Below are 17812 nucleotides of genomic sequence, written 5' to 3'. Positions count from 1 at the left end.
TTTCTCCCTATCTCTCAATGGTGAAAAATCACTTAAAATTAAACAAATCTCGTATCCGAATCCATATTCAGATCTTCATCAAAATCGAATCAGTTCGTCCTTGTCAGACATCCAACCGGTCCACCAAGTTTCATCCAAATCCGTCTGTAACTTTTAGAAATATCATGATATATGTCGGTTTTAGCCCTATCACTCAATGGTGAAGGTTCACTTAAAATTTAAATAAACCTTGTATCTGAATCCATATTCAGTTCTTCACCAAAATCGAATTGATTAGTCCTTGTCTCACACACAACCTGTCCACCAAGTTTTGTTCACATCTGTCCATAACTTTTTGCGATATCCTGCTACATATCGTTTTTGGCCCTGTCTCCAAATGGTGAAGAACACTTTTAAAATTCCACTAGCCGGATCCAGATCTTCACCAAAATCTAATCATTTCGTCCTTGTCACATACACTACCTCTCTGCCAAACTTCGTCCAAATCTGTCCACAACTTTTTGAGATATCCTGTTCACAAACAAACAGACAAACAGACAGGGGTGAAAACATAACCTCCATCAAAGTTCTGTGGCAGAGGTGAAAATTGTTTTCTGAAAAACCATTGAACATCATTAATCATAGTCCAATTTGAAAGGGGAAATGTTTTTTTTTATCTCGGTGTTGAAAAAAGCCCCGAAGTGTCGATTTTTTTATTTCGTCATTGACGTCACACTCAGTACAGTATGCCCCTTGATCCTAATGGCGGTTTACATAGAGAAACAATGCATGTCGAGCTCGGATTCTGATACTGATTCCACAGTCTTTAGCAACTCTGAAGGTTCTCAGTATGTTGAAACTGATCAGTGGGATTTTGAACAAACTATTGGAGACAAAATTAGTGATGGAAATGTTTTCGGGGAGATTGTGAAGCCGATATCGTTTTCAGCCTCATGCAAGCGATTCAGACGAACATTGCGACAATGAAGGTGTTGGTATAAATGCAAACGCCGGTCGCATGTTCACTACAGATTGGTAGATTCTTTTTTTTTTTTTTTTTTTTTTTTTTTTTTTTTTTTGTACACAAGATCGAGGCTCGTGAAAGAGCGAACATTAATCACACAGAAAGACAAACCGATACATAAAACATATAACATCGGGAGTGGTAGACAAGATGGGGAGAGGGGGAAGGACACAAACACAACATTTGAGAGCAGGGACCGAGAGACATGGAGACCTCGAGAGATCTGGGAGAGGGCTTTGGGTGGGGGCATGGGAAGGGGGGGGGGGGGTGGGAGAGGTATAAAACATATGGACACTGCCAGGACTTCCAGGAAAGAAGTTGGAATTTCAAACAAGGTGGATCTGGGGTGAATTAGCGGGGGTAGAAAAGATCAAGGTTTTGGATGGGGGAAGATAAGAGATGGTGGTGAACAGCTGTTTTAAAGACCTGGAGGGAGGAGTGGGAGTGAGGGAGTTTGTTCCAGAGGCGGGAGAAAAGAGGAATGAAAGAGTGAAGGTGAGCAGACAGCCGAGATTTCGGCAGTTTAACCATCAGAGGGTTGCTGGCAGATCTTGTGCGACCTGTAGGAATATTTGGGGGACAGAGCACAGAGAGAGCTGGGGGTGGAAGGCCGGAGAGGAGTCGGAAGAAGACAGAAAGACCACCTACCTGCCTGCGGTGAGTGAGTGAAAGGCCCTCAGAGATAGCTTCATCGCGGGAGATTCCAATAATTCTGAAAGCTTTGGTTTCAACAGCGTGAAGCCGAGCTAGGTGTGAGGCAGGAGCACCGGCCCATAGGGGAGAACAGTATTCCATTGAGCTGCGGATGAAAGCCTTGTATGTGGTGAGGAGCTCAGGTGTGCCGAGGAAGGACTTCGCACGACGGAGGATGCCCAGTCGGCGACTGGCTTTGGAAGGCAGCTTGGAAATGTGGTTTTCCCAAGAAAGATCATGGCAGATAGTGAGAACCAAAAGCTTGAGCGACAGAACTTCTTGGAGAGGATTGTTGAGAAAGTAGATGGGAGGGTTGTCCAGTCGATCTTTTCGGACAGACATAGTAAGAGTGTGAGATTTGTCAGGATTGAAAGACATGTTCCACTTGTTTGACCAGTCTGTGATTTTGTCCAAGTCTTCAGAGAGTGAGGAGGCTGCAGACTGCCGATCTGAGGGAAGAGGAATGGAGCGGCAGAGAGTGGAGTCATCAGCAAAGAGATAGAGAGGATTTTCCAGAGAGTCGGAGAGATCATTGATAAAGACCAGAAAAAGCACAAGGCCCAGAACACTGCCTTGGGGAACTCCAGCCTGAACAGGAAGGGGAGATGAGAGAAATCCATTCAGGGCCACACGTTGACTACGACCAGAGAGGAAGTCCGCAAGCCATGCATGGAGATTTCCATGGATACCATAGGAGGAGAGTTTGGTGAGCAGAGCTGGGTGCCAGACCGTATCGAAGGCACGTGATATGTCAAGGGAGACAGCTCTGATTTCCTGTTTGGCATTGAGGACCTCCATCCATTGTTGAGACAGCAGAAGCAGCATGTCCAGAGTAGAGTGACCTGGTCTGAAACCAAATTGATGATCAGAGATCAAGCCATTGGAGAAGAGGAAAGATTTCATATCCGAGGCAATGATGGATTCCATGACTTTGCTGATAATTGGGAGCAGGCTGATTGGTCTGTAGTTGCAAGGATCTGTTTTTGCACCTTTTTTGTGTAAAGCGGTAATGTTTGCTGATTTCCAGGATGCTGGCAGATGACCTTGAGCAAAAGAGAGGGTGAAAAGAACAGAGAGAGGGTGAGATAGAGCGGCAGAGCAGGATTTTAGGACCCGTGGGCTGATGCCGTCTGGTCCAGTTGCAGAATCAGAGTCGAGGTTAGACAAAAACTCCCCCACCTTGTCAGGAGAGAAGGACACAGAGTCCAGGAGCAGTTGGGTTCGACTGGGAAAGGTGGGAACAGAGAGAGTTGGGTTTGGGACTAAAGATTTTGAGGCAAACACAGAGTTGAGGCATTCGGCTTTGTCACGTGCGATGTCAACTGTGTGGCCATTTGAGGTAAGGGAGGGGATGGAGGGGGAACAAACACCAGAAACGGATTTGACCAGACGCCACCAGGATTTGGAGGAAGGAGACAGGTTTGAGAGTTCATTCTTCAGTGTGGAGAGATAGTGCTTCCTGGCACTCCTGAGGGTAGACACACACTTGTTCCGAGCTTGGTGGAAGGAACTGAGATTGCCTTCAGTTGGATTAGCCTTCCAAGAGGCAAAGGCAAGTTGTTTCAGGGCAACTGCCTCACCACGAGATTCAGTGTACCATGGACAGGAAGAAGGGTAAGACAACTGAAGACGAGATGGGATAAATCTGTGCATGAGAGAGAGCAGTTTGCTGTGGAAGAATTCCCAGGAAGATTTGATGTCAGAGGCAGTGGAGATGGGAGACCAATCCAGACGATTGATGGCTGCTTGAAGACCGTCCCAGTCGGCCTGAGTGAAATGCCAGACTCGTCGACGCTGAGGAGGCTCTCTGAGAATGGCCAGAGAGATGTCCACTTTGACAAGCACATGATCAGAAGAACCGATTGGAGCAGAAGAAGAGCAACAGACATTAGCAGGGAAGTTTGTTTTTCCATTCAATTAATGGTTTTTAAGGGATTTTCCATTCATTGAGAAATCAGTTTTATTACTCCAGAGGAAATATGGCATGACGCAGCACGGACAACGCCCAGGCACATTCAGTCACCACTGACCAAATGGGAGGCAAATGCTTCATCCCACCATAGCAGGCAGAACCTGTGTCCCGTATGCTATAAGATCATCCTGTTTCATACTTTCCCGGGACGCCATTTGTGTCTGTGGTCGTGCTGCCGTGTTGTATCCGTGCTGTGTCGTGCCATGTTGATGTCCCACCCCAGTGGATGGTGGAGGGAGGGGTGGTGGTGAGGTGAGAACACCAATACCAATAATTTGGTATTGGAACACCAATACTAACCCTAACCCTAACCCTAACACCAAAATACCCCAAAGACCCAGAGGAACCAAAAGATCCTTAAGATCCCAAAGACCCCAAAGACACAAAACACCCCAAATACGCCAAAGACCCAAAATACCCCAAAGACCCAAAACACCCTTGTAGTACAGCGGATAATCTCTCATATTTTAACAAATTGTGCATTTTTTGAGAAAAGCATGAAATTTCTAGCATAGTTAGTATATACCATAAGGTTTATTTTCAGATGTGGAGGGAAGTCAGATTTGACCTCTGAGGACCGTGAGAGGTCAAATACAAGATGGCTGCCAGTTCCCCAAGGGTAATGTTCAAACGCGCTTAATTTTGGAACCAAACAGTGTAGAAAAACATTATAGGTGTCATTTCCAACCAAATTGGGGATGCCCATTCATTTGGTGATACTTTTGAGATCGCCAGAACTCAAGGACATGCATTTAGGCCACGGTCAAATTACGTTAAATATCTATTTTTATGATACTGCAGTTGGAACTGCTATTGGAAAAAGTTCATTTGAACTTTTAAAACGTTATTTTTTTCAGGTACAAGGAGGGATAGGTACAGAACACCCAAAGACCAGAAATGATGAAAAAAAGTGTTTACACTGCAAGGAATGATGCAATAACCTCTGAAAAAATAACTAGTTAACCAAGTATGTCCACAAAAGCTTACATTAAATCAAGTGCAATGATGAAAATTGGTAATGATCTAAATCTAACAGTCTCCAGAACAGAAGCACAGTGCAGTGCACTTGAGTGCAGCTTTGGCACTTGCAGCGTCCAGTGCACCCTTTCTTGCAGCCACAGTGGATCGATTTTGGCACGATTTTGATGCTTCAGGGAGAGTGGTCCAAAGAGGCTGCCACCCAGTTGTCTCCTTTGTCCAGCCCCAGTCAGATGGGTCTGGCATCTCTGGATCCATGACCAATGCCTGGTTCCAACAGTTGGCCTGGTAGCAAGTGTGCTTGATGTGCTGCTTGAGTGCTGCCTGGGTTGGAGGAATGTTCTCTAGAGTTCTACACTTCTGTGTGAAGAGCTGTTTCCTGGCATCATTCACTTCCGTGCTGTCACTGGTTCGGTCGTACATCAGCACCATAAATCGCTCCAGCAGTAACATTGATCCTTCACTCACCTCACTTGGCATGCATAGGAGTTCATTGAAAGCATCATTCACCTCTGGGAAAGACTTCCAAGTTTCCCAGGCAGTCTTCTTTCCTCTGCCAGCGAATGCAGATACAGTATCACACCCGGTGAAAGCGTGAAAGATTGGGAGAGTCAGACACTGTGTTGGATTCAATGTGGCAACCATTACGTGAACAGCTATGTACCGAAAGCTTGACCCGACACCAAAGGCAACCCACAGCTCATCAGGAGCATCCCCAATTTAGTTGTAAATGACACCTATAATGTTTTTCTACACTATTTGGTTCCAAAATTAAGAGCCTTTGTACATTAGACTCGGTGGACTTGCGGCCATTTTGGATTTGACCTCTCACGGTCCTCAGAGGTCAAATCTGACTTCCCTCCAGATCTGTAAATAAACCTTATGGTATGCACTAACTATGTTAGAAATTTCATGCTTTTCTCATAAAATGCACAATTGTTGTTGTTATCCACTGTACTATTACTTAAAGGCACTGAAGTCCCCGAAGACCCTGAAAGAACCAAAAGACCCTGAAGGCCCAAAAAGACCCTGAAGACCAAAATACCTCACACACCCTTAAATACCCAGAGGAACCAAAAGACCCAAATGGCCCCAAAGACCCAAATGGCCCCGAAGACCCAAAAGACCATGAAGACCAAAAAGACACTGACGACCCAAAACACCCTGAACACCCAAAACGCTCTGAAGGCCCAAAAAACCCTTAAAGACACTGAAGACCCTTAAAGATCCAAAATACCCCAAAGGTCCAAAATACCGAAAATACCCTGAAGACCCCGAAAACCCAAAATACCACAAATACCGAAAAGACCCATAAAAACATTTCTTTCTCTGTTCTCATTCGTTTATTCATTCTTATTCGTTCGTTCGTTCTTCGACCACGTGTTTCTCCCCCATTTCCCCAGATAGTTTTCACTCATTAACCTTCAATGTTTACACTTTCCCCTCAAGTTATGTATTCCGTCATATTTTATAACACCTTTTTCTTCTTCTTCTTTAAAAGGCTGCTTTCGACTTGCTCACCAAATCAATTCATCCCAAAAAAAAAATCCATCTCCTATAGTGCCTTTTTTCTACATTCCCTAAACTCTCCTGCACTCCATCCTCCATCCAGCGTCCTTAAACGTATTTTTAACTCGAAGGTCACAAGAAACTCATTTTGCAATAAATGTTCGTTTCCCATAAATCGTACACTTTCAAAAATCCAATCTCACCCCTCCCCTCCAAATCTTCCCCATAACCCCTCCCCTCCAAATCTTCCCCATCACCCCTCCCCTCCAAATCTTCCCCATCACCCATCCCTTTCAAATCTCCCCCCTTGCCCCCTCCCTCCTAAACTACCCCCTCACCCCTCCCCGCCAAGACGCCCCCTCGCCCCTCCCCTCCTAGACTCCTGCCTCACCCCTCCCCTCCAAATCTCCCCCATATCCCATCCCTTTCAAATCCCTCCCCTTGTCCCTTCCCTCCCAAACTCCCCCCTCACCCCTCCCCTTCAAATCTCCCCACCCTCATTGCTTCTCAATTTCCCCCCTCTCACTCCCCCTCCTCAAAGCGTCCTCCCCGCTTCTTCCCCCTTCAAACTCTCACCTCCATCTCCCCCAACCTTCTGCCTCGCTCTTCCCCCTCCTCAAATAACACCTCATTGTGGCTCACCCAATCACCATCAAACCTTTTGTCCGCCCCATCCTTCCCTTTCTCCGAGCTATTCTGAAATCTCTGACACACCTTCAACAGCTCTCCCTACCTCTTCCACCTCTTCCACATCTTACCCTACCCCTCCTCCCCCCTGTTCTGTATCTGATGCTCCCCCTTCCTCTTCATTAACGGTATGGACCTCAAACATCCGGGGCCTTCGTTCAAACTTAACTGATCTCTCCATACAGGTTGCTTCTGTCAAACCAGACGTGATCTGCTTAACAGAAACTTTCCTCCTTTATGATGTCTCTGATTCCATAGTATCTCTCCCGGGCTACTCCCTCCTCCGGTATGATAGACCTGAGCCTCGTCCTGGAGGCGGGGTTGCTATCTTTATCAAAAACTCTCTTCCTCACTCGCCCTGCACTGCACTCTCTCCACCTCACCCCCAGGAATACCTCTGGCTACGGCTTCCCCTTCGCTCCCACCTCTTGTTCATATGTGTGTTGTACCGTCCACCAAACAGTGATGACTCCATCTACATCTCGCTGTCTGATGATATGGACCAACTTCTATCTACTCATCCCAACTCTCTCTTCCTCTTATGTGGTGATTTCAACTGTCATCATGCCAGTTGGCTGGGTGTGGGTACCTCTCTCACCAGCCATGGCTCCTCAGCAAAGGACTTCTGCGACTCACTGGGACTGACACAATCTGTCAATTTCCCGACCCGGATCTCAGTCAACGGAACATCTTCTCTTCTGGACTTGGTTATGACTAACTTCCCTGAAAATGTCTGCTGCTCTTCTTCTGCTCCGATCGGATCATCTGATCATGTCCTTGTTAAAGTGGACATCTCTCTGACCATCCTCAGGGAGCCTGCTCAGCGTCGACGAGTCTGGCATTTCACTCAGGCCAACTGGCACGGTCTTCAAGCAGCCATCAATCATCTGGACTGGTCTCCCATCTCTACCACCTCTGACATCAACTCATCCTGGGAATTCTTCCAAAGTAAATTGCTCTCTCTCATGCACAGATTTATCCCATCTCGTCTTCAGTTGTCATACCCTTCCTCCCGTCCATGGTACACGGAATCTTGTGGTGAGGCTGTTGCCCAGAAACAACTTGCCTTCGTCTCCTGGAAAGCAAATCCAACGGAAGGAAATCTCATTTCCTTTCACAAAGCCCGAAACAAGTGTGTGTCCACCCTCAGGAGAGCCAGGAAACAATATCTCTCCGTTCTCAAGACCGAACTCTCTTATCTGTCTCCCTCTTCCAAATCCTGGTGGCGTCTGGTCAAATCCGTTTCTGGTGTTTGTTCCCCCTCCATCCCCTCCCTTACCTCAAACGGCTACACAGCTGACTCCGCACGTGAAAAAGCTGAATGCCTCAACTCTGTGTTTGCCTCTAAATCTTGTGTCCCAAACCCATCCCTCTCTGTACCCACCATACCCAGTCGTACCCTGCTGCTCCTGGACTCCGTGTCCTTTCCTCCTGACAAGGTGGAAAAGTTTCTGTCAACCCTCGACTCTGATTCTGCAACTGGACCCGACGGCATCAGCCCACGGGTCCTAAAATCCTGCTCTGCTGCTCTATCTCACCCTCTCTCTGTTCTCTTCACCCTCTCTTTTGCTCAAGGTCAACTGCCATCTGCTTGGAAATCAGCCAACATCACCGCTTTGCACAAAAAAGGTGCAAAAACAGATCCTAGCAACTACAGACCAATCAGCCTTCTCCCAATTATCAGCAAAGTCATGGAATCCATCATTGCTTCTGATATGAAATCTTTCCTCTTCTCCAATGGCTTGATCTCTGATCATCAATTTGGTTTCAGACCAGGTCACTCTACTCTGGACATGCTGCTTCTGCTGTCTCAACAATGGATGGAGGTCCTCAATGCCAAACAGGAAATGAGAGCTGTCTCCCTCGACATATCACGTGCCTTCGACACGGTCTGGCACCCCGCTCTGCTCACCAAACTCTCCTCCTTTGGTATCCATGGAAATCTCCACGCATGGCTGGCGGACTTCCTCTCTAGTCGTCGTCAACGTGTGGCCCTGAATGGGTTTCTCTCAACTCCTCTTCCTGTTCAGGCTGGAGTTCCCCAAGGCAGTGTTCTGGGCCCCGTGCTTTTTCTGGTCTTCATCAATGATCTCTCTGACTCTCTCGAAAATCCTCTCTATCTCTTTGCTGATGACTCCACTCTCTGCCGCTCCATTCCTCTTCCCTCAGATCGGCAGTCTGCTGCCTCCTCACTCTCTGAAGACCTGGACAAAATCACAGACTGGTCAAACAAGTGGAACATGTCTTTCAATCCTGACAAATCTCACACTCTTACTATGTCTCTCCGAAAAGATCGACTGGACAACCCTCCCATCTACTTTCTCAACAATCCTCTCCAAGAAGTTCTGTCGCTCAAGATTTTGGGTCTCACTATCTGCCATGATCTTTCTTGGGAAAACCACATTTCCAAGCTGGCCTCCAAAGCCAGTCGCCGACTGGGCATCCTCCGTCGTGCGAAGTCCTTCCTCGGCACACCTGAGCTCCTCACCACATACAAGGCTTTCATCCGCAGCTCAATGGAATACTGTTCTCCCCTATGGGCCGGTGCTCCTGCCTCACACCTAGCTCGGCTTCACGCTGTTGAAACCAAAGCTTTCAGAATTATTGGAATCTCCCGCGATGAAGCTATCTCTGAGGGCCTTTCACTCACTCACCGCAGGCAGGTAGGTGGTCTTTCTGTCTTCTACCGACTCCTCTCCGGCCTTGCACCCCCAGCTCTCTCTGTGCTCTGTCCCCCAAATATTCCTACAGGTCGCACAAGATCTGCCAGCAACCCTCTGATGGTTAAACTGCCGAAATCTCGGCTCTCCGCTCACCTTCACTCTTTCATTCCTCTTTTCTCCCGCCTCTGGAACAAACTACCTCACTCCCTTCAATCCCACTCCTCCCTCCAGGTCTTTAAAACAGCTGTTCACCACCATCTCTTATCTTCCCCCATCCAAAACCTTGATCTTTTCTACCCCCGCTAATTCACCCCAGATCCACCTTGTTTGAAATTCCAACTTCTTTCCTGGAAGTCCTGGCAGTGTCCATATGTTTTATACCTCTCCCACTGCCCCCTTCCCACGCCCCCCCCAAAGCCCTCGCCCTCTCTCAGATCTCTCGATGTCTCCATGTCTCTCGGTCCCTGCTCTCAAATGTTGTGTTTGTGTCCTTCCCCCTCTCTCCCCATCTTGTCTACCGCTCCCTTTGTTATATGTTTTATGTGTCGGTTTGTCTTTCTGTGTGATTAATGTTCGCTCTTTCACGAGCCTCGATATTGTATACAAAAAAAAAAAAAAAAAAAAAAAAAAAAAAAAAAAAAAAAAAAGACCCATAAAGACCCATAAAGACCCAAAATACCCTAAAAGACTCTGAAGAACCAAAAGATCCTTAAAGACCCAGAGGAACAAAAATACCCTGAAGACCCATAATACCCTGAAGACCCAAAATACCCTGAAGATCCAAAATACCCTGAAGATCCAAAATACCCTGAAGATCCAAAATACCCTGAAGATCCAAAATACCCTGAAGACCCAAAATACCCTGAAGACCCAAAATACCCTGAAGACCCAAAATACCCTGAAGACCCAAAATACCCTGAAGACCCAAAATACCCTAAAGACCCAAAATACCCTGAAGACCCAAAATACCCTGAAGACCCAAAATACCCTGAAGATCCAAAATACCCTGAAGACCCAAAAGTCCCTGAAGACCCAATTTTTGCCACTCTCCCCCACCCTATCACGATCCACCCCATCCCCCCTCCACCATTCCCCCACAACCCCCCATGATCCCCAATCCACCATCACCACCACTAACACCCACCCACCATTCCCACCAACCCTCACTCCCTGAGAAAGCAGATATGGTCAAAGATGCCAACCCCTCTGAAACGACGTGTGGTGAGGCGAGTCACGCTAATATATGTGTGTGTGTGTGTGTGTGTGTGTGTGTGTGTGTGTGTGTGTGTGTGTGTGTGTGTGTGTGTGTGTGTGTGTGTGTAGGTGTGTAGGTGTGTAGGTGTGTGTGTGTAATTTAAAAAAAAATTGTAGGGTATCAAGGGATAGATTAGCGTAGAGGTTGTCGAAGCATTTGGCTTCCCCTTTAATGTCACACGATGTTAACTTTGCGTCATCTTACCATCAATTTTGAAAATGCAGGATTTCTTGTCGTAACCTGTCTCATTGTGTTTGTTCCATTATCCTTTGTCCATCCAAATGTTTATTTGTTCTTAAAAAGGAAGACAAGCTTATATCCAATTTCCTATCGTAAGATTTTGGAAAATATTGTGGATTTTCAACTCCCTTTAGTTTGCTCAGATACCCTGACATGATGAGATTAAAAACAGTATTTTGTAAATGGAACACCAATAATTTGTTTCCTTATTTTGTGTTTGTAGTATCATTTTGTAAGATGTGCAAAAAAAATAAAAAGGTGCTTGCTTGAAGGTTTGAGCACATCCTCCTAACCAGTAGTTTATATGGACCTAAACATAGAACCAATAAATAGTTCATATATATATATATATAGACAGACAACGCCGACGCCCCCAATGAAGTCTATAATAGCAGACATTAATTTGTCGTTGTCCTCCCTCACTCATTGGAGAAAGACCTCGTGGACAGGCCGTTGGTGCTCCTCTGGTTGGCAGCGAGTGCCCTGGAAGCAGTGACGGAGAGTGGCAATTCTATATGTGGGGAAAAGTGCATGCTCGGTCGTCACCCAAATAGCTCAGATGGCAGAGCACTTGTACGGTTCACCAGAGGACCTCGGTATAGACACCGGGTCTGTGTGTGTAATTTTCCCACATATATCGATTGGATATGTGTATATATATAAATATATATTTATATGTGCCCCCCCCTCCTATATCGTTTACACACACACACTTCAAACTATTCATCCATTTGATGAATTATCTGCTCATTTGTGCATTTTATCATGTTTGTTTTATTTCATTGGTAACATGTTATCACAGCAAGCAACCTCAGATAAAACCTTGTAACTGTTCTTCTTCCCAACATACTTCTGTAATCAAAATGTCTTGGTATAAGTTTTGTACAAAAGGTGAATGAACCCCAACTGATTTGTCATTTCCACTTTTTCTTTGCATGTCCTGATGTCCCCCTCCCCCTCCAATATTCCCACTTCCTTCACCATCTTACACACACACACACACACACACACACGCACGCGCACACACACACACACACACACACACAGTGTTCTCTCAAAAATAATAAAGACAGGTTTCTCAGCGTTACAGTTGGAATACTTCTTCACTGCTGGGCCAGATGAGGTGCGCGCCTGGACAGTCCGGGTAAGGACACTTCCTTCTTCCTCTATACTTGTCACTTTGCTTTCCTTTCAATATCAAGGCCATGGTAAACTTAATTGTAATTTTACTTATTCAATGACCTTCCGGTTGTGCATTTTTTAAAATGACCTTGATTATTGAGGGAGGTATTATTGGTTGGTCATTGTGTGATGGAGCTGAAAAAGCTTACCCTGTAATGTCGCATTGCTCAAGTCCACATGGCAGAGAGCGTAGGATTAGAGGAGTTGAAGGGAATAGTCATGGATTGTACAGGATTAGCAAAGCAAAAGCAGACAAGTCTTGGATAGGCACTTGGTGCGACCTAAGATTGGAGAGAGTCAACACCCTGAATGAGCTCGTGGGAAGAAATAAATTGCACGGATACATGAGGAGATTCCAAAAGAGGAGATTCCACAGCCAAGAGAAAACGAGACAAAGCAGTGAATGTTTTTGCAGAAAACTCATACTGAGTCAACGTTATAGGCACCAGATGGGTTGGTCATGGATTAAAATATCAATGGGAAATGAAGTGGAGAGCAAAGGTCAAATATCTACTCCCTATCAAATTGGGTCTACTCCCTTTATAGCGACAGTCGTCGGAGTAGCGACATGTCGCGTCCCAAAAATGTCTGGTCATATGGATCATGGGCGCCATTTTTATACTTCAACAGCTCATGGAATGAGCACACAAGCTCGGTGGAGGTGGTGTTAGAGCTCATCGTTCTTTTTTGAATGCACCAATTGATTAGAGAATGGTTTCAAAATGTAGAGATTTCTTGCACATGCCGAAAGGAAAAAAAAAATTGTGAAAATAAAGTTAGTTCACTGAGATAGAAACCAACTTCGACGTCGTTTTTGTGCCAGTTAAGTTGTCGTCAGTCCCATGTGTGTATATTTATGTGTGGTGCTGTAATATTGTAGTTGGCAGTTGGGCATAACTCGTAAAAAGACGAATCATCATGCAATCATTTATAGGTAATTTAGGACGTATCAAGAACATCCTGGTAAAGTTGCTTATAAGTAAACATGTCACTTGTGTGTCTGTAATGCAAGTTTGTTTGTTTAGTTATTTATTCAATTTAGTCTACGTGTTGCAGTTAAAATTGGTTGGTGTAGCCTTAGTTTGAAGCCGGACCCAGCTACAAACCAGTCATTCCAGTATTTCACAGGCAAGGTGGTTCATCATCAAAGTGTGTGCCGTCCCTTGAATGGACGTTAAGCCGGGTGTCCCGTCTGCTAGTATAAGTTGGTGGACATTAAAGATCCCAAGAGGAGGCGAGCTATCACCGGCATGCCTCAATTAATTACAAATTCCTGCCCTCACTAACTGCTGGGAAGGCAATGGCAAACCACCCAGTGTCACCTTTGCCAACAAACTACTTCGGCAGCCACTGACCTGCCTTCAGGCAGAGCACACCATCAATTAATCAATCTTCTCAAGCTCTTTCCCTTTTCTTTTTTTTTCACTGACAATTGCTATCTTTTCTAATTCTATACTCACCTGTCTTTCACTTTTCTTCTCCTCACATACTCTGTACACCTCAAACTAGGTACTCATTGATCAGAGTGAATCTTTACTCATGCATTACACTTCATTTCGACGTTTCTACTATATGTTTTGAGGTTAAATAAATTCTGTCTGATTGTATGCTTGTTCTGTCTTGATGCGTTACAAGAATGAAAAAAAGCATTAACATAGTCAATCTCCCTTTTGGACACAGAGAAAGACAGCTTGATGAGAAAATGGACACATTATGCTTCACACAAAATAGGCGCAGGTTCGGTGCTCCGGATACAAAATGGTGTCAAATTGCAAGTTGTTGCTACTAGTATATAGCTATTCTAGTTAACTATCAAAATGATGGGTCCGAGGGATTTTCACTGTTGATTAAACGGTTTGGTGACAGTAAAAAAAAGTGAGAAGCCACGAATATGTAAGAAAAAAAAAATTAGTATGTAAATAAAATATTAAAATGGTGAAAGAAAATAATATCACTGAATATAAAAAAGCGGGGAAAATGCAAAAAGCTCAACCAGAGCCCCAATAAAATTCGGTAAATGGAAAACCCTTATTTATTTAATGAAGTGCTCAAGCGCCAAGTTTGAAAACAGTTTTGTCTCCAAGTGTCCATAGTGCCGTGATTAAGAGAAAATGCCACAACTCCTCACATGTTTGGTGGAGCGCTGAGCGGATTAAAGTTTCAAGCTGTTGCCTAAGAGATCTGTCCTGGTAGATTTTGCATCGAGTAAGTGATCAAGGAAGTTATCACCCAGTACTTACCTGTTTCCCCAATGTATAGTTTTTGCAAAGTGTACACCTGATACAATAAAGAACACTCGAGAACATGCATTCAAAATGGTCAGTAACTTTGAAGGAGCTTTTAGGCCCTGAAATCAAGGTGGTTGTTTTGATAAAAAGGCAGGTGTCGCAATGTGAGCATTTAAAGGTTCACGTATTTTGGTGGGGGGGGGGGGGGGGGGGGGGGAGGGGAGGGGCGGTGGGTGTAAGGGTAATGGTCTTTTAACCAGGGAATTTCCCAAATTCTTGTCATATTTCAAAGGAAATGTGGTGTTTGTGGAAAAAATGCAAGATGTTTCAGGATCTTCACTTCATAACTTGGTCATTCTGAAGGATGTTTTGGATTGTGAAGGTATTGTTATGTCTGGTGGGGTAGAGCAATATGTAGAGCTGATATATCTGAGTAGGTAACATGCTTCGTGTGTCGCGGTAAGGAAAACTACCTGTAATAAGTTCTTCATGTGTAGGCGTTTTGTCGAGTAAGGAGTATACTTGTGAATATACCAGGAGGTTCGAGTGATAAGTAGAGTTAGGGATTAAAGAGTAGCGCCCCTATGTGTCCTCACCTGGTCAGCCAAACCTTTGTCCCTTTTGGCACTGCACACCACTTAGACACTTAGTTAGGAGGTCCCTAGTACAACACTAAATAGCGCCCTCCCCTGACATGACTTAGGAAGGAAACCAGGCCAGGACACCGCTGCATGGCCGCCGCCATTTACACCTCCGACAGGCCTATCCACCTCGAGTGCCATGTGCTATGACCACACCACAGGCCTGTAATTCGGTGGAGGGCACTGATTGGGTGGCGCCGAGGCTGACGTCACCGCCGCGGAGTGATACGGGGGGCGGCAGGACTTTCGTGGAGTAAGTGAGTTGGCCAGCAGAGATTAGCGAGTGCCGAACGCCAGTCTGGCAGTGGGTCTTGCGCCGAGTGAGTCTTGAGACGCAGTGGAGTGAGAGGAGTTGGCCAGCAGCGGAGTTCGGACAGGGAGAGAATTGTGAGAGTCGCTTCGTTGGCTTGAACTTGGCTCGAAGCGGCACTTGGCGTGCAGTGGACTTGCGCTCTCCGCCCCTTTTTGCCGTTCTTCGTCGTTCTGTGTTCGTGCTCGAGTTGAGGGTCGACCTTGTGTGGAGCTCGCTGGCCTGCGTTGGACGCGTGGTGCCTGGTGCACGGACCTTGTGGGCGGCGAGAGGATCGGAGCTTGGAACGGGGCCTACCTCGTGTGCGAACAATCGGAGCGTGGAGCGAGGCCTGGTGGCGGCCGAGCGGGGCCGTGTTACACGCAAGACTACAGACAGATAAGACTGCACACTACATTACCTTTCCCAATTACACGACCAACGTGTTCTTTTTATTAATTCATATCCCCTCGTCTCGTTTCTGAAATCTGTCATGTGGGGATGTTCCGATTAGGATATTTGTTACCGGTGCGTGCTTTTTCCTGTCCTTGCCTTTTTCCTTTAATAAACCCTTGTATTATTTTGCATCCCCTGTTAAACCTGTGCCCGCTTGAGTTAATCCCCTTACAGGACCGGAGCTACGTCGGTGCGCTGAAGGTAAGCTTTTGCCGCAGCCTCCATTTTCCTTCCTCCCGCGTGACATATAGCCGAATCCGTGTTTGGTTGTTGCCTCTGAGTAAACCGTTCAGGTCCATCCGCGATCTGGTGTTAACCGGAGTTGCGCGACAGTATTTCAAGGAAGAGCATCTTTGATATGATGTATGATGACATTTTTCTTGTGATTATGAATGTAAAAGCACCATAGTGGAAACTAGAATTACACTCAGTAGCAAATACCCCCGCCATGCTGAACACTTTACCTTTTCTATTCCAGTGATGGACCGGATCTGGATCCGAATTTGAACCAAAATATAATCTAACCGGCTTGTTCTTGTCATCTAACAGGCTTGTTCTTGAATAGGGGGGATAGGTTCCCGAGTCGCGAAAATCCGCAAATAGAGAGGACCAAACCGCGAATGTAGACGATAATCCGCGAAGGTCGATGAAGGTCCCGGAAATGGCGAGACAAAACCCACGAAGGTCGATGAAAATCTCGCTAATGTATGCCGCGGCATTCTTTCAATGGGGAAAAGTGGGATACATTATAGGTTCCCGGCGGTTCTTGATTCATAGAGGAACATTTTTAAAGTTGAAAATGTTTTCGACTGCAAATGCACATGATTACAGTTTCACAAAAAATGCTTACAATTTTTTTTTTTAAACGACAACACCAGGTACCATTTCCAATTTATTGAAGAAATGCGCTTACAGTTTATTAAAAGTGCTTAACCATACCGTACCGTGAAAGTAAAAAAATCACAACACCATCATGTACCGTTGAAATTTTTTATTTTACAAACACGCATCTTTCAAATGATGATGCTGCTGCTGATGAAGATTGCTGCTGGTGATGAATTAAAATCCCATGAATTCCTCGAACTCTGAGGATGACCAAAATGATAGTCCTGCAACGTTGTGCACTGAGGGAGAGGCAGCAGTTGAGGGTGTTGGTGAGGATGCTGGTGAGGACACTGAGAGGGTGGCAGGAGAGGATGGTGCTGGTGGTGTTGAGGTGGAGGGAGCAGGGCTGAAGAAATGGGTAATGGAGAGCTGCCTGGCAGATTGCCGCAGATTTTGATGCAGCTCTCCTGAGAGCTTCACATTTTTGAGACAGTACCGCTCCTTGAAACGATGGAACCATTCCCTGCTTTCAGTGAATTAAGTCGCACTGCTTGTACCAGCATCGCTCGGCGCATCACTCGTGCTGGCACCACCCGCGCCAGACAGATGATCGGAATTTTTTTTGGCCTTTTCGCAAATGAGAGGTACACTCAAAGGCATACTTTTCTGCACGTTGTCCTCAATCCATATGCTGAGAGCCTTCTCCATCCTTTCTATGTGGACATCCCGGACATGGGTGACCACCTTCATACTTGATACAGCGCTCGCTGAAATATTGTCACGAATCGCCTTCTCGTTCTTCCATATGTAGTGAATGGTGGATTCGTTGATGCCATAATGCCTGCCCACATAGGCCACACTCTATCCTCTCAAAAGGCGGTCGAGCAGCTCCACTTTCTGGCTAAGGCTCATGACTTTCTTCTGCCTCTTGGTGGTCGATGCATCTCCAGCACTGGTCTTGCGCTTGGGAGTCATTATTGAACGATGAGCAGAGCGAGAGTCAAAAACACGGGTCGAAGCAACGGGACGAGAACAATGATCGAGATAGAGGACACAATCTGTTTATGTAGGAATGCGAGAATTGTGGGTATTGAGCCTATCTGCTAATTTCAATAATAGATTTAATGAAGCATTTGCATTCTAGAACTCGTGTAGGATGACTTGTTTTAGTTGCTGATGGAACATATTCGT

At 45.8% G+C, this 17812-nt stretch overlaps 1 protein-coding gene across 1 annotated transcript in view; it reads left to right on the top strand.

The window, feature by feature from the left end:
• OLA1 (Obg like ATPase 1) overlaps positions 1 to 17812 on the top strand; it is a 143305-nt gene that overhangs the window by 111027 nt on the left and 14466 nt on the right. The window contains exon 9 of the mRNA XM_068122652.2: positions 12048 to 12144. Within this exon, the coding sequence (XP_067978753.1) occupies positions 12048 to 12144 (97 nt within the window). The remainder of the gene's footprint in view (positions 1 to 12047; positions 12145 to 17812) is intronic.

Source organism: Myxine glutinosa, chromosome 7, assembly GCF_964187855.1.
Source record: "Myxine glutinosa chromosome 7, kmMyxGlut1.1, whole genome shotgun sequence".
NCBI lineage: Eukaryota > Metazoa > Chordata > Myxini > Myxiniformes > Myxinidae > Myxine > Myxine glutinosa.
This window is presented reverse-complemented; position numbering and strand designations above follow the sequence as displayed.